Source organism: Eretmochelys imbricata, chromosome 10 (genome assembly GCF_965152235.1).
Source record: "Eretmochelys imbricata isolate rEreImb1 chromosome 10, rEreImb1.hap1, whole genome shotgun sequence".
In the NCBI taxonomy this organism is placed as follows: Eukaryota; Metazoa; Chordata; order Testudines; family Cheloniidae; genus Eretmochelys; species Eretmochelys imbricata.
The window spans coordinates 58,648,418-58,670,538 of record NC_135581.1 but is presented as its reverse complement, the minus strand read 5'-3'; the positions used below and the strand labels follow the sequence as shown (position 1 = coordinate 58,670,538).

Here is a 22,121-nt window from a genome sequence, read left to right as displayed (position 1 = left end):
CCATTACTCAGCAGAAAACACACAGATTTAGGTTTGGTGAGAAAGCAGATCCTAGCAGACTCCAGGGACAGCTGTGAAATCTAAAAGGATCATCCCTGTTAACCAATTTCATGACTTCTAAAAAAATTATTGTGTTGAAAAATACTTTAGAAAGTTACCATGAGTGGCTTGAGGGAATGGCAACATGATATGCCATTCCACATCTAAGGCTACTGATTCCAATCCAGTCCCGATTAGTAGTAAATGGAAGTTGTCACTGCTTGATGACTTTTGAGAGCTGAAGTAGGTTACACTCTAGGTCTCAGCTGAGGTCCTCTAGGTCTGTATCACAAAGTTCACCACCTCATTCATTATCAATCAACTTTGTAGACAGTAAGCAAAGAAACTGGAGATCATATGGGTCTGGTGACTGAGAGCCCAACTGTGCGCCCGTTTACTCATGCTAGCGAACACCTACACGAGTCATCCCCTTGGTTTCAAAGGGGACATCTTGCAGGAGTGCGTGTTCACCAGCATGAATAAGGATAGCACATGGAGTAAGAAGGGAATGCAGGACCCTTAGAGTTGGTACCTCCAGGTCAGGGTGGAGGCATATGGCAGGACAATGTGTGAAGCTTGCACTGTTGCAGTACATACTGTAGCCATTTGGTAGGTAGCGGACTTCAGCCAGGCTGCTAATCCGACACCTCTCCTATTTTTTTCTATCAAATCATTAAGGTAAATGCGGAAAAACAAACTAATTTGTCTCTTTTTCAAGTTGTATTAAAACAGGGTTAAAGAAAAGAGCATATATTATTTTTTAAAAAATATATCCTCAGCTGGTGTAAATTGGCCTAGCTCACTGACGTGAATAGAGCCACCAATTCACAGCAGCTGAGGATCTGGCCCAAAGATTTTTTATTATTATTATTATTTCCCAATTAAAAAATCCTGTTTATATTCAGGGATCTCTGCTTTGGTACTGGAACACCTTCCATAGGGGTATTCGACCAGATCTCTCACAGGAGTCGGACCATGTCCTAGGTATTTAGTTTTCACATATCTGGTAATGTGGCAGGTCTAATATGTAACCATATGGCTTGTACAGGGGCACGTAGGAGATAGAGATGAGAGATTCAGGAAACATTGGAAACACATTGTGTGATAGCCCGGATGTAACCAGAGCAGAATTGGTCCTATAACTTGTGATATGGCATATGCTGTAGCTACAGCTACATTTTGGACTGTGATAGCTTTATTAATCTAACCGTTTCCAATCAGGGCCTGATTCTGCTGTCCTTGACATCAGCAGGGTTTTGCAATAGGGAGCAAAGGGCAGGGTGGAGACCTAACACTGAGACCAGAACAAATGTAACTCTAACAAACGCTCTTCCTTCTTAGCCACCCCTGTATCCAGTGCCTTCCTCCCTGTCTCTCCTTGGACTGTAGTTGTTTTAGAGAAGAAAAACCTTGTCAAAAATAAACATCAGAGGACTGTAGGGTATCTAATTCATGATCACATTTAACAGGCGGGGTGGAGGAAGAAATTTAATAGTGGTGTTTTTGTGGTTTTATTTTCATGGCTGATTTCCTTTAACAAGTTAACTGTAACTATGAAAAAAGAGTCATCCCTGGGTAAGACCAGCTTTAAATTGGTATAACTAACTTCACTCTGGTGTAACTCTACTGACTGCCGTGAGTTTACCAGAGTAACACAGTGGTGAATCAGACTCAGGGAGAAAATCCTTGCTAGTTAAAAAGGGCCAAATTGCACCCTCAGAAATTGAGATTTCACCCATTTGTGTCTTGAAAATCCCACGTTTGCACAAGGATATGGATACCAGTAACTGCAGGCCATTGTGGTTTGCACTTAGGGAGGCTTGCTGAAAATGCAGCCCCAGGAACTCAGACCACTTCACTAACAAACTCAGTTTTGCAGCTGCTTCCCTGCAGCGTGTTGGTTGTTTGCATTTTTAAGGACTGGAATAAACAGAGTATTTGTTCTCCCGAGTTGGCAATGCCTCTTACTCACCGACTTAACTTCTGTATTCCTGCTGGGCTCATAAGTGAGAAGGAGGCGTTCACTGACAAGGGAAGAAGGGATTAGGGAGCAGGAAATTTGCTGAATATATGAATTTATGGTGTGCTCTGCACTATTGCTTGTGTCAATTTAAAGTGAAAGCAGGACACAAAGAATTTGGTGCTAATATTTTCTTTAGTCCTTACATAAGAGCTTTTATGCAATGTTACAGTGCCATGTCTTTAGTGAAAATACACTGACTCATAGACTGTAAGGCCACAAGGGACTGTCATGGATCATCTAGTCTGGCCTCCTACACATTGCAAGCCTCAGAACCTAACCCACCTACTCCTGTCACAGATCTATAGCCTCTGGCTGAGTTACTGATGTCCTCAAATTGTGATTTAAAAGATTCCACCATTTACTCTAGTTCAAACCAGCAAGTGACTCATGCCCCATGCTGCAGAAGAAGGTGAAAACCCCCAGGATCACTGCTTATCTGATTCTGGAGAAAACTCCTTCCAAACTCCAAATATGGTGATCAGTTAGACTCTGAACATGTGGGTGAGACCCACCAGCCAGATACCTGGGAAAATATTCTCTTTAGTAACTCAGACCCCTCCCCATCTAATGTCCCATCTGGAGCTATTTGCTGGAGATATTTGCTAATCGCAGTCATGGATGGGCCATACGCCACTGTAGGCAATCTCATCGCAGACCATAGATTAGTATGCTTTCAGTAGAAAATGGAAGGGGAGTAGGTTGTCAGCTAAATATGAAAGCTAAGAAAACTCAGCTTCATTTCCTTACTTCTTTACTAAAATAGAAGAGCAGAATAACTTCTCCCCACCACTTATGCCCCAGCTTTTCTCCCACACATATTATTAACTACTGATCCCACTGTACATCAGAAGGAAGCAGATACCATAAAAAAAGTCTCTTGTATTTATGGAAGTTTCTTGCTAATGAAATTACAAACTCTCTCAAAGTATCTGTGAATTTGGATCCAGTTTGAAAAACATGTTAAATGAGTTGGACAGTCACATCCTGGTCCATGCTGGGTATTACTAATCCCCATTTTAAACCACACAAATGAGCACAACTAAGGCTACAAGGTGGGAAAAGCAGGGGCAATAGGGGTGAAAAGTAAGGAGTAGCTTCAGTAGGAGAGCTACATGAAGGATTATGCACAGAATTTGCCCAAATCATGCCTATATTTTCAAATGCATCAGGGTGCATAATATTCATCTCAACAATTATATTTATATTTAAATATAGCTATAAAAAGCTATCTGTAGTTTACTTCATGGTACACATACATAAGGGTCCAAACATTCCCGTGAACGTGCATGTGAAGCTTTCCATTGACTTTAATCACAGTAAGTTATCTAGTTATCTAGTCCATCCCAGTGCCAGTTTAATATTGTACCCAACAGCATACTATCTAGTGATTTTTCCAATATGATTTTAAGAAATCCAATTGTAGGGCTTCCCCCACCTTCTACAAGAGGTTATTCCATAATCTAATAGGTCTCCTGGGTGCTCCATTTGGCCCAAGTGTGTTTGTGTAGATATATAAACAAAATTCCAAAGAATCATCATATTGTAGGTAGAATCTGCTGCTTCTGTGAATTCTACTTACCCACAGGAATGGTCATTCCATGAATCTTGTCTGCCCAACCTGCATAATACCTCAGAGTTTTGATGACTCCCTGAAGATCTACATAGAAAGCCTGCAGAAAGGGTTTGCCACTATTCAGCGATTCCATGGTCTGGAGGACAAGAGAAAGTGAAGAGAATATGAACAAAGTAGCACATCAGGCTCTGCAGACTGCAATACTCCAACTGCTCATGTAATGACATTAGTGACAGATGAATAGAAACGAGGATCAAACCAGGCTTCCCCCAACATCAGGAACTTCACAGTAGTGTTTAAGACCCCATTTTACTGCTACTGTATTTTTTTGGGGGGAGGGGTGCTATAATACTAGGAACAAAGACTTCTCAAGAGTTGCATAGTGAAACTTTTGTCGAATATTTCAACTGATCTGAAACATACAGAATTTTTCTTGAAAAATCCTAGTAATTTTAAAAGTCCCTAAAATCCCTATGATTTTAAGTGTGTGTGTGTGTGCACCTAATAGTCACTGTGTTTAGTTCAAATACATCAACACAGCATTTCTTTGATCAGGAGCCAAGATAAAAATGCCTGTCAAACTAGGTTCTGCTATGTTCATGGTAACAGCTGAGAAGGGACTCTTTGTAACTTTACATTAACTATCTGAATTCATAGAAGAATGGACGTATTCCTCTTTATATAATTGATGGGAATATAAAATTTTCTATAAACGGCTGCCAAAACCCCCATTGAGGCCTGAGATATCTACAGTGTACAGCCAGCTTATTTATTACCATCAAATACACAAGTTCTCCTCTAGGGAAGCTCATAATTTAACAAGCGAAGGGCCTCATTTTTAATTCAATTTTCCTATTGACAACAGTATCTTATTAGGCATCCTCTTAAGAGTCCCTAAGATTGTTTAGTGAAAAGAATCCAATAAAATGTCCTTAGATGTTGAATAGCTTAACTAACTTTCAACAGTTAGCATTATCTAATAGAAATTGTTATGAATGAGCACAGTGGAGATAAGATAGCAGGTATAACACATGACTAGATACAGACCATAAATGTAATTTGTATACAGAAGAGTAGCGGCCTAATTCTGCACTGACTTACATCCCAAACTGAAGTCAGTAGCACTGCCTGTGATGCAATTCAGCAAAGAATTTGGCTCTAGACATACAAATCAAATGACAGGCATAATGAGCTTGGTTTGTTGTCCACTTCCTTCTCCCCATGGCGATTTTACAGCATACACTGGTGGTAACATGATTTAAGTGTTGACAAAGCTGGAATTAAGATGTTCACCAGCTTAGTTCCAAAGCACTTGACATGCAGAAAACAACATTAACAATGCTTCAGTTTATAAGCTTAATGTATGTGCTAAATAGCATAATTTCTAAACTGTGCATTATTGGTTCAGTACTGCACAGCATTTCATCTATCATTTTATTAAGTAGTACCGCACAATTGGTTTTATGCAGTTATCCATTTTTTTATATTAGAACATAAAACCAAGTTACAAATACACACACACACAGTCTGATCCAAAGCCCATTCGAGTCAATGGAAAACCTATTCAGACACACTAGCCAATCTGACACCAACATCATGCACATTTACACATCTATGAACTTATTTGCTCTCAGAATATAAAGCTCATACATGAAACAACTTCTGATTTCCCCCTACACCACTTACAGCAAGAATTGCCCTGTCTCTTTCAACCAAGTCCGCTAGTTTATCCAGGAGACGGCCTCTTTCCGATGCATCCATTCTCCTCCACACTGAGCCTAGAGAGAAAGCAAGGCGAGCTGCCCTCACTGCTTTGTCCGTATCAACCTGTTGAGGAGGAAGGAACAATAAAGCTTTGGGGTAAACACTAACAGAGTATTAGTTGGTATCTGAAATTTCTGAACGGACAATATACCATAATCATACTATGAGGGGCAGGAGTTAATAAAAGTTTGGTCTATCATCAGTGAAGATTCTGGAGTGGACTAGTCAGAGGTGTGGGTTTTGGTCTAGTGTACATTTGTAACCATTTCACAGGGATACTTTACCTTGTCAGCTTCCTGGATCTCACAGATTTGCTCTCCTGTCGATGGATTATATACTGGGAATATGTTCCCACTCTCAGAATTTTGCCACTCATTATTTATGAAAATCTAAAAAGGGGAAGAAGAAGAAGAAGAAGAAGAAAAGGCACTTTAAAGCTTTGAATCATTCTGTAGTACCAGTCATTTAGCAAGTAGCATTTTACTCATATGAGAACCTCACTGAAGTCACATTAAAGCCATCAATAAAGGTCTGCAGACTCTGGCACCAAAGTGCTGAACTTGTTTCTGCTTTACAATGTTCAAAAGTTAAGATGAAGGACTGATCCTACTGTCACTGAAGTCAGGGGCCTAAGGCCTAGATCCTCAAAAGGTACGTAGGCTTCTACCTTCCGGTGATTTAATTGGAAGTTAGGAGCTTAAATACCTGGGAGGATCTGGGCTTACGTGGCATGGTTGAAATTGAAATTTGCGACATCCACTGTACAAAAACAATCACATATCACTGACTTATGGGAGCAAAACCTTGAAACTACCAGGACTAAGGCAAGATGATGGATTAGTCACTCAAATCCCCATCTCAGCAAGTAAATGTTTCGTTACTGAAATAACCCCAGACAATATTAAGTAATCTCAAACATCACAATTCTCCAAGAGATAGTCAGTTGATTATGACCAAATGGAAAAGTCACAGCACAGAATTAAATATCTGCACAGAACAATGGAAAGTACTGTTAAGTCCTGTTAGTAATGATATCATCTTAATTGTCATGGACAAATCAAATGCAGATTTTAATTCTGCCTAGCAGTTGCTATTTTGGCAAAGGTTCATTACTGCGGGGCTCTGTGTTGGTAACTACATAGTAGGGGGTCCAAATTTCTACTGCATGACTTTGGAGAAAACAATACAAATTTTTATTAGCAAATATGAAATGCCCCCTTACAAATAATTTACTCTAGGGGGAAGTCCTGGACTCAGTGAAGTCAATGGAAGTTTTGCCATTGACTTCAGTGGGGGCAGGAGTTCCACCTTAGACTGGAGCGACAGGATTAAAGTTCATAGCCCGTTTTCTGCAAGGCAGTTTAAATTGTGATTATAGGGTAGACCCCTTTCTTCGGTTACAGCACAGAAAGCCCCTTCTGAGCCCTTTGATCTTGCAAGAAGCTGAGTGACCCTTTGAGTCAATGGGAGTGAGGAGGCTCAGCATCAATCCTTCACTGCACACAGTGAAGGGACCAATCCTGCAAAGTGTTGAACATCCGTCCACTTTGCCAGGAGGCCTTTAACACCATGGCCGATGAGGCATATGCTGTACAGAGCTGTCTCTAAATTGTAGACATCCCTACTCTACTGTTTATGGTTTATATTAAGATTTTTTAATGACAACTGATTTTTCTGGTATGCTGGGAGACCACAATGTGGGTGGCCATTACACAGTGGCACATGGAGCTTCTCATCCCATATAAAGAGTTAATCAGAATTGCTTCCTTTCTCTGGCTCTGGGTCCAGTCCACCCCAAAAGGGGATAAGGAGAACATTGAGCCATGCTCTCCCATGTGTGCTAGCCCACAGAGCAGGAAAGCGAGGCAGATGGGAGTATGTTGCACTGCTGAAGATAGGATTTCTGTCTGACCACCCCAGGTATGGCGTGAGCACATTTCACAGTTTACTCAGGATTGTATGCACCCTGTACACGCTAACCATGAGTAAGGCACTCAGGATTGGACCCTTCATTCATAACAACACGAAAGATCTATGTTACTCAGAGAATATCTGAACATTTGTTTTTATGTAGAAATCTGCAGAGTTCAAAATACATGGGTCATGATAGTTTGCTACTAGTAGACTGGAATGTGGCTGTCTCTGTTAGTGCTGTTCTCACCACCCAAAATACAAAAATTCAATGGTGACTTGGGCAATGACGTTGGGTGGAAGCCATAAGTTTCCATGAGTTTTCAGTGTGAACCCTTCTTCACTTGAAAACAGTCCATTTTCACTAAGAAAATCCACATCCCTCCATGAAATTCTTCATGAAACCTAGCTCATTTTCACTGGAAAAATACACGCATTTGGCAACAACTGGCCCACTTTTGAGTTCATAGCTACATGACAGGAGATGACTTCATGACACACATTTCATACCCTTCTCGCTTCCTCAGAGATCAGTTAATCCTCACTGCTGAGCCTGCTCGGACAAAAATGGTACTTCCTATTTAAGTAACCTAAACATCATAGACTTGTCTAGACAAAAGTCATGACTTTGTCACCCCTTTTGATTGCTGTTACTGCCATTGCAGGAGTCTGCGCTCTGACTTCTACACCTGGGAATCACGTGAAGGGATCGCTGTCATACTGACAAATGTGCCTCTGAAGCTGTGCTCTGGACATCCACCCACAGAACATGCTTAACAGAGATGGCCAAGGGCCCTGACTTCCCTAACAAATGATGTGCCTGGATGATGGAGCCACACAAACAGATAAAAGAAAATTTAGAGAAAAATCTGGTGAGACAAACCCATGGCCTTATTTATCATGGGCAGGATTTTCCTGTAGGCAGGAGGCAGATTGTTATACTTTGCGACTTTCAGTTCCTCTGCTTCATCGGCCAGGGAGTTGATTTAGATCTCATGGTCACATCTTGCCATGGCCTTGAAAATGCCTTTCTGCCATTTATGTTCTCAAACATTTCCCTGCTTATATGCTTCTGCCTTTTTCACTAATATATCAAAGTCCTCTTCAGAAAGTTCAGGTTTGTTGCATGACCATCTGAAACTAATTGTTCCAGCCATGGCATGTGACATAGCATTACGTATACCACTTTAGGCGATCACCCATTCGTCCTAGAGAATCTGAAGTTTACATATGTGATCATCAACTGCCTGTGTGTATTTCAGGGTTTCAGCAGGATCCTCGGACATTGGAGACACTGGACATTGACTGTTGGTGGACATCTGGCTTTTGAGGAGTTGGGAAATACAGTGAGACCTGAGGGAAGCTAGTCTTGGTCTGAGTTTGCTGGTGCTTCTGCACTGCCAAAGGCCTCATAAGATCTCACTATGGAGCAATTTCTGATGAGGATGTGGTCAGTTTCCTTCATGGCACATCCATTGTTTGAAATCTAGTTACTGTGATGGTTGTTAAGGTTAAAGTAAACCAGGAACCCATACGAGACAAGCCCTTTGCAGCACACATCAAAAGCTGGGTGGTGGTGTCATGATTTGGGGAACCTTAACCAAAGCTGTCACAGTATCATACCGAGTTTGATCACAGCCAGTCACGGCACTGAAATCTCCAAGAACTAGCAGTGTGTCATATGGCGGAGTTGACTGGATTTTTGCTGCTAGCTGGTGATACAGTGCCACCTTGGCACAGAGCCATCATGCACCTGGCTGGCAGCCATAAACAGCCTTCTAACATCCCCATCACAAAACCAGACAGTTCTCCCTGCTCATCAGTGGACGAGGTCCTGGACAGATGGAAAACACATTACAAAAATGTGCTGAACCACATACATGCTAATGACTGTCCAGAGCTATGTAACCTGGCACACCACAAAGCTGCAGAGCCAGAGATGCACACTGATCCTTCATCATCCAAGGAAGTATGAAAGGTCATCCAAAAGTTACAGAATGGACATGCTGCTGGACCTGATGGCATTCCACCCTAGCTACTCAAAGATGCTTTGGAACCAGTGAGCGTTGGCCTGCATCAGCTGTTCTTAAGTGTGAGCATCAGCAGAAGGGAAAGATGACATCTTAGTGTCCCTGTACTAGGGCAAAGCATCTCACACCAAATGTAGCAACTGCAGGTCAGTCTCATTATTATAAGTCCCTGGAAAGGTCTTCACTTGCATTCGGCTTGGCAGGATGCAGCTGCTCCTTAACAGACATTGTCATCCACGCAATCAGATTTCACTGTTGGGTGGTCCACAATGGATGATGACTTTACCTTCTGGCTGAGCTGCATTTCTGCTTCATGTGGCATTTATCAATATCAACGTGATTTTTGATTCAGTTGGCAGATCAGGATTTTGGCTCACACTGAAAAGAATTGGTGTTCCAGATGTTTTGCTAAATCTGGTACATGATCGTCACATCAGTCCCACTGTAAGAGTGCGCATTTGCTCTCAGCTTTCACAGCTTCTACCCAACCTCAGCTGCATGGCAGGGATGCATTCTCACCCTAGCACTAGTCTGTCAAACTATCAAGTGGATATTAGCACTTGCCGTGCCACATGTTGGAATCAAGATTGGTCAAGAAGTGTTCACTGACCAAGACTATGCCAGCAGTGGTGCGATACTTGTGAAAAAGCCAGAGAATTTCAATCCCCAGTCTCAAGACACTACCTGCACTGTGGAGGCATCTCATGACAGAAGGCCAAGGTTCAGAACCTCAGATCTGGGCCAACAGAACCCTTGGTGCAGGTGGGGTTGAGTGTTGACTAGTTTATCTACCTAGACTGCCAGCAGAGTCAAACAGTCACACCAAACTGGACTTTCTTCAACAATTAGGTCTCACTGTCTTTTGCATGAAGTCCATGTCTAACTTATGGATGGAAAAACGTCTTTGCCCTAAGACAAAGTTCAGACTCTATCAAACTTGTGTACTACCTGTATTGCTGTATGGGTCAGAAACCTGGACCCACTTACAGGCAGACACAGAGCGTCTAGAGGCATTCCATATGCACTGTCATCATCAAATTCTGAGGATAAAGTGGTTTGACTTTGTGCAAAATGTCATAATCTTGCAGAGATCTGATCTTCCTTCAACAGCTCATTATATTCCAAAGTGGTGTTGCATGCTTTTTGGCCACGATACCAGGAAAACACTGCAGCACACTATGCTCTCAAACTCTTCAACAATGTGCAAAGTTTTGCACACCTTACCCTGCCTGACACTGCCTGCAAAGACACCCCAGAGATTTGTGAATTTGCAGGATTGAGCCAGATCTGGGCACTTCCATATACCTAGTGTGACATCATCCATTGTAATCACTCTGGCTGGCACAATACTCCTCAGTTGACTTTGTGTGTTTGATAATTCCATGGGGGTTTGAATTTTGGTGAAACTCATCTGACTACAAATAGATCCATAATTCTATTTTTCACTGTGCAAAGAACATATAAGATTAGAACTGTTGTGGAGCTGGCTTCTACTAGAGAGACCAGGATCTAAAAGTCTGTACACATGGCTTGGAGCCAGGAACTCCTCCATTCCAATAATGGCTTTCACAATGTCTTCCACTGTCGCCTTGGGCAAGTCACTTTGCCTTCTGTCTTAATTTCCCTGTCTGTAATGCAGGGCTAGTAACACTTGCCTGCCTCTCTGGGGTAACAAGGGTTAACTAGCCAATGTTATAACTTACTTGGACCTTAAAAAAAGCACCAGCCTTAGAGGTCTTTGTAACATTGAATCATTGACTAGTGAGAAAGATCATATAAGGCTGCAGTCTGTCTCCTGGGAAGTGAGGGAGTGAGAAAGATAGTAAAGAGATAAGGAGAAACCAGATACAAGGAAATTCTTAATGAGAAAGGAAAGACAAAAGGATACTCTTCAAAAAATAAACTGGAGAATTATAAATTATTGCTATTTTAGAAAACTCAATGAGGAACCTACAGAGGAGGCATTGTCATACAGAAATAAATAAAGGCCTATAAACCGAGAGAGAAATGTGAAGGACAGTGTTGTGGATCTGATTTTTTTTTTTAAAGTCAAGGGTGAGACTTGGACCTGGAGAGAGAGAGAGACAAACACACACACATGTTAATTGTGCACACCAATGGGCAATTACAAGCGCAAGATGGATCTGCATGTACATGGATTTGGTGGATCTCAGCTTTCTGGGTTTTTATGGACTGGGCCACTGGAAGGTAATTCTGAATGACTTGATGTGAAAATATTGTAGAGATGATGGATGTGTGTTCTGTATTCACAGTGGCCCATAGCAGAGAGGGACTGAGCCCCAACTGGTCCCTTCCCTGCACCCTCCATTGAACTCATCTGGGGACACCTCCCGTAACCAAGACCCACCCTGCCTCCTTTTCCTTCTCCCAGACAAGGCCAGCCCTATGAGCAAAGGAGACTGCACCCCCATAGGAGCTCTGTAGGCAGTGTCAGCAGCAGGGCAGAGCGGCAAGGCACTTTCAGAACCCCTGGACTCTGGACATCCTTTCCTCACTGCTAATTTGTTGCTAGCTGCAACCTCCTCACACTGCTTTCCTTCACATTCCCTTTGCCTTCAGCCTCACTCTCTTTGCCCTGCTCCTCTCTATCCCACTGCAGTGTCCCCTTGCCTTTCCTTTCTTCCTTCCGCTCCCCTAGTTCTAAAAAATTCACCCCCTCCACCAGCTTCACCTTCACAGTATAAATAAGCTTGGGCCTAACATGGCATTTGCCAGATATCATTTTGTTTGGATGTTGCATCCTTGGTCTGGCAGGGGTATTGACTGTAAGCTCATTAGACGAAGGACTGTGTTGTCCTACTGGTTTGTACAACACCTAAAAAATGGGGCTTTGCTCCCAACTGGGACACTATGGTGCTTACCCAACAGAAATAATAAAACTCATCATCTGTAGTAACACCACGTGCTGGACTCATCTGGCATGTTATTGTCACTTCTTAGCGTATATTTTAAACCAGATTTGATATTACAAACAAAGAGCTGGCTATGACCTGTGTAGAACAAGGATTTTGCTGGCAGCCTTTCCACTGACTTTAATCGATTTTACATTAGGCTCATACTGGGGCGGGGGGGGGGGGGGGCGAAGGAGGCTCTCCAGAAGCAGATGGCCAGGGAGGTGGCAAGGATGTTTGTCCAAGGTTGCAGAGTGCACAGAGACATGAAGCGTCTTACTTAATTTTTCTGTCTTGAAGTAATAAAACATTTGGACTGAATAAAAGAAGTTGAGATGGGAGGGAAGGAGAACAGGGGGCAGGAACAGCAGTTTGGTTTTCTTCCCGGATGGAATTGCTCTGGTTTTGTAAAGAGCTTAACAAATGCCGCAACATGTTCTGCTGGGACCAACAACAATCATCAAGTTCACCAGTATGTAGGACATGTATATATTGTTAAAATGCATTTCAAAGCAGGGACTGGATATAGCAACACAGAAGTCACAAAACTAACTTGACCTATCTGATGTAATATTTTTATTCAATACTCCATTTATCCCCATAGTGTTTAAAAAGCAGCACCAGAAAAGATTCTTAGATAGGGCACGGGAAAGATCTGTTTGGCATAATGTTGAGGTAGAAGGCAAAAGAAATTGCTACTGTTAATGGTTAATGTTAGTTTCTTCCTGTTCCACTTTCTATAAACAAGGTAATGCCTATACAAGCTCATTACTGTAAACTGAGCACATTTAAATTGGCAGTAAAATCAGAGTATTTACTCTAGTGCACATATAAAGTACCTCGTCCAATGTTTTGGAACAGTTTCAAGTCTTGAAATCCAGCAGCTGGCGGCTTTACAAGCAAAACGTTACACTTAAATAACTCACTTTTGAAAGTTTTAGGTGTTCTGTGTCAGGTAGTACCATTCAGCAGACATTCATACCACCAAGACCCAGATTCTTTTGCAATAAATTTGCATTCACTAGAGCTTTTATAACTCTTCCAGCACTACTGACTCCAATGGCTGTTGATTAAATGTATATATCCTGTACATTTAATCTGACTTTCATTATGGCCACTTCATAAAAATGCCATGGAATGGACAAGTGATGACACATTGCAAGGACAAGGAATCCCTGCAAAGCCTCAAATTGGGTTTTTTTTTCTTCCTTATTTATAGTGACCATTGTAGTGGCTCGCTCTAAATCAGGGAAAATATTTGACAGCAAATGTTCCTATCTATGGATTATATATAACCCATCCTAAACACCAGATGAAAAAAGGGATAACCCTAGGAAAAGAAGGGCTTGCTTCCATGTAAATCATGCTACAAATTGGACAACACCCAGCGAGCTCATTGTTCAACCTCAATTGTGAAAGCTATTCACATTTACTATTCCCCTGGAATCAATGTTAATTAAGGCTGAGTGAGGCCATAAATCAGCCCTTGGTTTTTACAACTTAATTCAGCATTAAGCATATATATTTAAATAAAAGGTAACTGATTAACCACTTGAGTTTTCCAGGAGTTGCTGAAGTAATTTGTTTTTGTTTGAATCCTAGTGTTCACTTTTGTGGTTTGCAATAGGGAAAAGAATAAGTATACAGTATGTCATGTATTAGCTATGTGGCAATGTGAGTAGTTAAGTAATCTAGCCCACTGGGTGTTGTCAATGAAACTGTGCCAAACGAGGGGGAAAATAGTGGAGAGATTTTGGAAGCAATGCAGTAAGCATTAAGTTTGCCATCTACCCTCATTTAAGTGAGTACTTCAGCCATGTCAGACCAGTAAGAGAGAATAGAAACTCTCCCATTTTATTCGTATTCCTTGTCAAATAGCCCGCAAATCTATCCAGTACAATGAACTGACCAATCATAAGGCATCAGTGCTGACGCCATAATGTAACAGGTGGGGGAGGTTGTTATTCACTGTTCAAAGTGCCATCTATTCACAAGGGGCATCAACAAGAGGGCCCTCTTGCCCAACTCTTGTGATGGGCTCAAAACACTTTTCCAAAAGAGTAGGGATATTCCTGCTGTCATCAGAGATGAAGAGAGGGGAGGAAAAAGAGGGGGAATTGTACTGGAGCCCTCAGCTCAGGTCCCTCCACCCCCCTATCCCAAAATCATCTGTAACATCTAAGTAAAATGAAATGGGAGAGGGTGTGTCCCCATATTTCTCTTGCCAGGCCAGGGTTTCGTGGTTAATATTCTCACTCACTCTCATGCACACACACATAGACAGTTTCTAATCCAGAGCTTTGAATGCCTAATGGTTGCCCCAATTTTTGCCTGGGGAATCACGTCATTAGTAGGGCCTTGGTTAATCACATACAAATCCCATTGACTTCACTGGGCGTTGTAACCAAGGGAAGCATTGGCCCATTGATTAGGACACATGGCTGTCCCAAACACGACGGGATACCTAGAAAAATGAAACCTGTGGTATCATCCTGAATATTATAGAAAACAAGCACTGGATTTCTCGGTGTCACCTGGAGATACTGCAGACATATAATCTCAGTCCTATTTTTTATTTTGGATCATGCATTATGGTATATATGGCCTGAATTTTAAAGCTACTGAGAACTGGCCTTAGTAGGATTTGTGGATGTTCATCGTTTCTGAAAGATCAGGGTAGTAGTAGCAGCTGTTTTAGCCTAACGCAAAGCAGTCTAAGCTTCACGAAGAAACCATTATAATAGCCCAGTTAACTAGTAGTCTGTCCCAGTTGAGGCTTGATCATTATTAGTAACAATGTTCACCTCAAAACATCGCTGTAATTCATTTCTAGAACATGATCGGTAAGCAAATTTATGTTTACAAACTCCTATTAAGTGACACCCCCCGCTTCCCCCGCACCCCCCCCCCACAAATATGCCACAGAGCTAATATCTTCTGTGCTGCTCTGAATCGAAAGAAATTTGTTTTTGTTGAATTACAAATTCCTTCTGATGTTTACCCTGGGGCTAACTCTGGCTTTGGGAAGCGGAACTGATTTTTAAATCCACCAGGGATTCCTGCATGTTCATTGCCTCTCATGCTTACTGTCTTCTCTAAAAATATGCAGGAACAATAGCATTGGGGTTGTTTTAATTCAGCAGAGCAATCAACACAGGTGGCAACAATGTAACTTTTCATTTCCTTTTTTTAAAATGTTCTCAGATGATGTGCTAGTGAAATGGATGATTTACATTCCTAATTCAATATTGCTTAGTGATGATGTCATCAGACTTTTTCTATAAGATCCCCAGGTGCACAAGTAAGAACCTCCGCCAGTGGACAGACAGTGGCCTAGCTTTCAGTTCCTTTGAGATAGAATTATTTTCCCATGGATTTAATAAACAGTGTTTTTGTACTTTTGCTGATCCAAAAATGTTTTTTTGGTACAGGAAGAGGATTTTAACATCCAAATAATAATGGCTTCCCACAGGAGACATGGTTCTGGATGAATGCAGGAATGAATGGGAATTTCCTAACTCAATTGATTTAGTAGCTGGTTATAGTTTTGTTCTATCAAAGTGATCCCTTTTTCATATGTGGCTTTTTTCCTTGGAGAGCCTTCAACGCCAAGGCTACAAGAGAGGGGGAGGGGGGCATCAGATGCCAAAGTACTTTATGAAGGAATCACAGCTGTTTGGCCCCCAGCATCTTCTCATAGCTGGAGGAATTAAGAAATACATAATAGCACTTTTCGGGAGTGGGGGTGGGGGGAGGCACACTTTTAGAGGCATGCAAAAAATTCAGCATCAGTCCCTTGGTAAATGTTTCATAACATCACAGATACTGGGCACCTGTACCTCAGTCTGGTCAGGAAATTTCATATCCTTTCCCATCTCAGCAACTTCATTTCCTCTCCTTTGGACACATTTCAGGAGTTCTAACAGTTCGTCATTGGGAAGGGAATGAACTAGACGGGATTGCCAATCAGAGGTGCAGCTTGTTTATTTTCTCAGGCTTTGTTTTCCTTCACTTTTATGGCTGCCTTGATACAACAAGCCTCCAGCATTCTAGACAGTGTGTCACAGGGCATTTCTGTGATTGCCTGGGAATCGACAGGTGGCTACAGAATCCGGAAAAATCCATATTTTATAAACTAGCGTCATGATGGCAAAATACAATCTTGGCATGTCGGTGGAGAACTTGGTGATTGGTCAACAAACTAACTATAAATAAAATAAGGTGTAGTGCAGTGAATGAACAGAGTACACAGTGCTTTGCAGTGGCTGCTAAACAAACGATATGGGCTATGCACTTTTAAGCAATGTGGAGTTCTGTTTATAAAGCCAGTGGCACGACATGGTCCAATGTTTGGGCCGTGCCAGTGATGGGACCACTTTTGAACCTGAATCAATAGATGGATAGAAGAATCACAGCTAGAGGCAGGATATACAGATTAATGGTATAAACTGCCAGTGGCTATTCTGTTGTTCACTAAAGCAATGCTGAGGGAACAGTGTGGCTCCCATTGAAGTTGTCCAGCGTTTGTTTTCATAATAAGGTGTCTTTCAAATGGGGACTGTTTGTAATCACTTTAATTAGAGTGACAATGAACTGTGAACAAGATTTAAACTCTGGCAAGCAAGCCAGGACTGCCAATGAACTGCTGTTCCATCATGAGGGGACCAATCCCATTTGCACTGAAGTAAATAGAAAAACTCTAACGGACTTCAAAGGGAGCAGGAGCAGGCCCCTAGGTGATGAAAAGGTAGCTACGCAAGCAGCCAGTAGGGAGATGTTTGTATTGGGAGGTTCCATTGCTTTACTGGAGACTGAAACCAGCCAGAAAGACTGCGAATCCCACACGCACGTTGATTTTCCTTCTTTGGCTGCCTGTCTGTTGACTTTTATTCAGCTCTGCCTGACCTCCCAAATAAGAAGAGATTTCTAAAGGAAGAAGAGCATTCTTTTTTTTACCAGGTGGGATTTTTCCCAGCTCTAATTTGGATGTAGAGCCAGGAACAAGTTGTCATGGCCCTTAAGGAAACACTGCCATAGAATGGGGTTTTCATTCGTTAACTCAAATTTAGGTTTTATTAAAAAACACAAGATACAAAATATCTAAAATCCAAAATGTATCAAGTGGGAAATTTAGAACATTTGCAACTAGGGACTAAAGTATAAGAACCAGAATGGGGAATTGCCTAGAAACTGACACAGTGAAAGTGACATGACAAGCCCAGTTTCATTGTCACTACTGGATGAAATGCAAAACACTTGAGGTGAAAAGTAAACTATTTTTTAAAATTTCTCTTTTGAATAATCTAAAATGTTGTGCACAACAGATAAGATCTTTATGAACTATACTGGGACAATTTAATCCTACTGTAACTTCATTAGCTTCGTTAGACTGGGAAAGGATTTGGCCCACTATTTTTGTTTTAACATTGTCCTTTAAGTCCTATTTCAAAGAGAAGAATCTAGTTTCCTACTGACAAAGACAGTCCCCCCCCCCCCCCGCCCATGTAAGAGTGATTCCATTTTAATGTGGTTCAAGTCTCAGAGATTTTATTTTAATTAAAAGCAAGTGGGACATTAAACTATACACAACTGATGGGACAAACAGCTTCTCTCTCTCTCTAGTGTTCCAGACCATCAAAAGAAGCCTCATACTGAAGCCTTTATTCAGCCAATAATTCCCAGATAAAGTCCGTGGGTGAAGTTCTGGCCCCACTGAAGTCAGTGAAGGCAAAACTTTCCTTGACTTCAGTAGGGTCAAGATTTCTCCCAAAGAGACCATGAGCAAGGACAAGGACTGGGCCCAGGGAAAGCCTTCCAGAGTCAGACAAGATGTCTTGCACCAAGCTCTGCAGGCTAGTAAATTCAGGATCAAGTCATTCCATCTCTGAGCCAAATCCTCAGCCCTAATAAGGTGCTTTGCACCATAATGGTGAAATAAATAAGTCTTTAAGTTGGTCTAGGGATCCCTCCAGTATAAGGGGCGCATTAGGGGCAGGTAGCATATGGCCAGACTCATGATCTTTGGGTGCCGCAATGGCCACAGAAGCTCTGCTAACTTATGCTGAGAGCTGAACTGCCTGCCGCAGTTCCATGGATTGGGATGGATTGAAATGGAGTAGAGTCACCTTTACCACCCCTTTGAGGCTTATCCCAAGTGCTGTGTGTCTGGATAGCTCTGATTGGGGCCTATCGCTTTTCTGGATATAATCCTCAAACAACAAGGGCTTGATCCAAAATCCATTGAAGTCAATGACGGTCTTTCCATTCACTGCACTGGGGTATGGATCAGGATTTAAGTTTTTAAAATAGTAAAGTACATCAATATCTTAAGAACAGAGTTTCAGGGCCAGATCTTGCTCTTACTTATACCAGTGTAAATCAGGAGTCACTCCATTGCAATGTCCATTGAGTTAAAACAGTACAGCTGGAAGTGGCTGTGGCTTGAGCAGAAGTTCTGTGGGAAATTCAACTCCTGAGTAGTAGTGGGAGACACTGATCGGGTTTGACAACCTCCTGTCAATCGGTTGTGCAAGTGGAATGTAACATGATTTTTCTTCTCCCTATGAAACAAAATCCTCGCACCAAATGTTTGATCTGCCTATCTCCCTGGCTTAATTAGTCTTCTGTCTTTCTGAGAGTTGAGTCTGCTCTTTTGCAAATGGCAGCACATCAGACAAGGGGAGACCTGTCGTGTTTATTTTCTAAGCCATAGGGGACACCTATTTGAAAAAACATCCAGCTTATCTAAATGTTTTTGTTTGTATGATTTTGAATTAGGAGGTTTGGGTAATTAGTTGAGGAGATTAAGTATGTCTTAACAACGTGCAGTAGTAGCATGCTTACTTAACTTGTTTCCTTCACAATTATTTCCTGCATAAAACCTAGTCTGCCAAACACCGATTATATCCTTTTCTATTTGAGTTTCTCACTGTGGCACATGCTGATGAAGCAGCCGTTATTTTAATTCAGTCACACTAAAGGGATTAATTTTGCATTTGGTTCTTCCAGAAAATTACTCTAGGAGGGAAAAAATATATCAAAGTGCATTGTTTGTTACACTGTCCTTGTAACAGATCAGAAACATCTTATTAGTTTTGGTTGTATTATTGCAGCCTATAAACACAATTTTACACGCAGCACTGGAAGTAATTGCTTTTCTCAAAGTAATTTGCACCTTTTCATTTAATGAAGAATTTATCTGCTGATAGTAGCACAATACAGGGACAATTACACTTGCACTAGTCCAGCTAATATTTCATGTAATCCTAACAAAACTTTCAGTCATGCTTTCAGTAGTGGGGCTCTCTTTAATTTCTGGTGAAACTCTCCGCTGTCTTAATCTGCCCTGCATCAGAAAGGGTTTTGTTGGAAACTAGGATTCCTGAAACATTTATTATGCACTGGATCTGCCATTTAGAGAAAAGAAACGCCATTCGTGAACAAGTAACTGCAAATTTGGTTACATGTGAGGGGAAAAATTATGTTTAGGTCACACAGTCCATCTGGTTGATTGCACTTACTGAGACCTAAAAATTAAACAATGAGAGATTTCTAAAAATTCATTGTCAGGAACTGGGGGGACGGAGGAGGTATTTGTTTTGAAAATCAATTATTGAGCTGCCAGTTCACTTTAATGAAGTTGTGGCAATTAAGAAACGGATCCTGGAAACCCTTCCTTTCACCAGTATCCTTACACAAGGACTTCCATTTTAGGCAGTGGGTATAAGGACTATTCAGATAAGGATTTTTTTTAGAAATGAATCTAAAATTGAACATCATGTTTTTTCCTGAATCATGCATAGGTGCTTGTGTGCTGTGCTTGTTGTTGTGCATCTCAGCACTGATTTGGTAGTTAAATAATACTACAAAACAGAATTACGTGTTCATTTTTGCATGGGAGAATGATTCTAATATTTAAATGAAGACGGCAACATTAGTCTTCAAAATTGTTTGTAGTTAACTATTTGCTATTTCACATGTTCATTACCAAAGTGCAGGGTGTTGCTTACAAACTAGGCCACATTTTAGCTGCTCTACATAAGTATTTCTCCTGCTAAGATCTTGAACATTACAGACAACTCTGCCCTCAGAAAAATGTCATGGAAGAGTTCAGTTTGACTTGAAAGTCCCACATGAGAAAATCACTTTATAACCACATATGAGAAATTGCTGGAATGTCAACTTCGTTTGCAGTGGCCCCATATGGCCCGATCACTCTCCCTGGCATGATAAATCACTGGCAGAATCCTTACCTTAGCACGTTTGATCTCAGCTCAGCAAGACTTGGTTTTGATGTGAAGAACTCCAGATCTGTTAGGTCAGAGACAAATAGCAGAGCCACTGACCTGCAAAGTGCTAAGTCTATATTAGACCCAAGTGAACAGTCATGGCTTCTGGAAAATTTGCCCCCACTGGTATCCCACTAACCTACTTAATGTTTGCAAATATTTCTGTTAGAGCATTTTGAATGTATTTGCTAAATGATACCGATGAAACTTCCTTTTATTGTAGGTCCTGCAGTGCAAAAATTACCTAAAAGTGAAAAACCAGACAGCCCAAAAAGCATTTAGGAATATAACCTTGGATTAACTGTTATAATTGTCAGCACTTCAGGGATATATAAAATCAAGCTGAATATTTATCAGCCTGATTGGATTTCTGTGGAACATCTATACATTTTAAAGTTTACACTAACCCTGTTCTACCCAAAGTGCATTCACTGATATATCTAGTAATCATGATATTCACTAATACATCTAATAAGATACGTGCAGGTGATTATTTGACTTCCCAGACTGGTTATAACTGAAGACCCCAAGCCACAAAGTCTTGATCTAAATCTGAACTTTCCCAAAGTTCTGGAGGCCCTTATTCCTGGGGCTCAGTTCTGGGTCTGATACAGGTTAAATTGTCACTTGTCTCTAGGATACTATGCAGAAACATTAACCTTCCTGAAAATGGGACATTATTAATGGGCTTCAGAAAGAGAATAGCTTGGCACCATCAGCATTAAGTTACGTCACATTATGTACCACTTACACTGTAGGGAATACCACCCATGACATCCTTGGTGAAAGCCTTTAAAACAAGTTGTTGTGTTTGGTAGATGCAGGCGTGAAGTAATTCCCAAAAGACTAATTTGGAAACTCTTTCATCAATTGCTCTTCAAAAAGATATAGAACACATCATCTCTCCTCTTCTCCAAAATGACAGTGGAATCTCTTTGCTCACAGGCACAGATGAACAGGGGCTTTTCTTTCCAACAAAGGAGTTTGCGAGGGTTTTGATTTGTTTATTTTAAACATGGTTTCTCTCTTGAAGGAAATAAAACTTTAGTTAGAGTCCCTTGCCTCAGAGTTCAATTTTGATTCCTCCTTCAGTTATTTCAGTCAATTAGCCATTGAGTCCACAAATAGAAAATTGGAACAGTCCATTCGACTTACTTTCTATTATCCATAAGGCTGATTGGGGAAGGCTGGGATTAAGTTGTCAAAAGTATCCCACTGTGTTTGGATATCTGACAGATTTACACCCCAAGGTACACTGTGGTGCTAAGACGAAAATTGGATGTGAAGAGTTCTTGCAGGAGTTGATTACAGTGCTGAGCAAATAAAACACTTAGGGGTATAACAAAATAATGCCAATATTTAATGGTGTTTAACACTAGTCTTTTTATAATTGTGAGCTATTCATTATGACCTGCATGAAAAATGAGCTCTTTTATTTACCTCTAAATAGAAGCAGACCAATAATTTTAGGTGTGTAAATTAAAAACATAAGCCTCACCTTTTGCCAAACAAACAGCTTTTACAATATGGACTAAGGCAAAACCAAAACCCCACAACCCAGAGATTTCCCTAAATGACCAG

General features: G+C 41.2%; 1 protein-coding gene across 2 annotated transcripts in view; it reads right to left on the bottom strand.

Moving 5' to 3' along the window:
• Positions 1–22,121, bottom strand: part of ALDH1A2 (aldehyde dehydrogenase 1 family member A2) — a 65,124-nt gene that overhangs the window by 29,035 nt on the left and 13,968 nt on the right. For both annotated transcript variants that reach the window (XM_077828029.1, XM_077828030.1), the window contains exons 2-4: positions 5,684–5,788; positions 5,322–5,462; positions 3,642–3,771 (exon numbers count right to left, since the gene is read on the bottom strand). In XM_077828029.1, the coding sequence (XP_077684155.1) occupies positions 3,642–3,771; positions 5,322–5,462; positions 5,684–5,788 (376 nt within the window). The remainder of the gene's footprint in view (positions 1–3,641; positions 3,772–5,321; positions 5,463–5,683; positions 5,789–22,121) is intronic.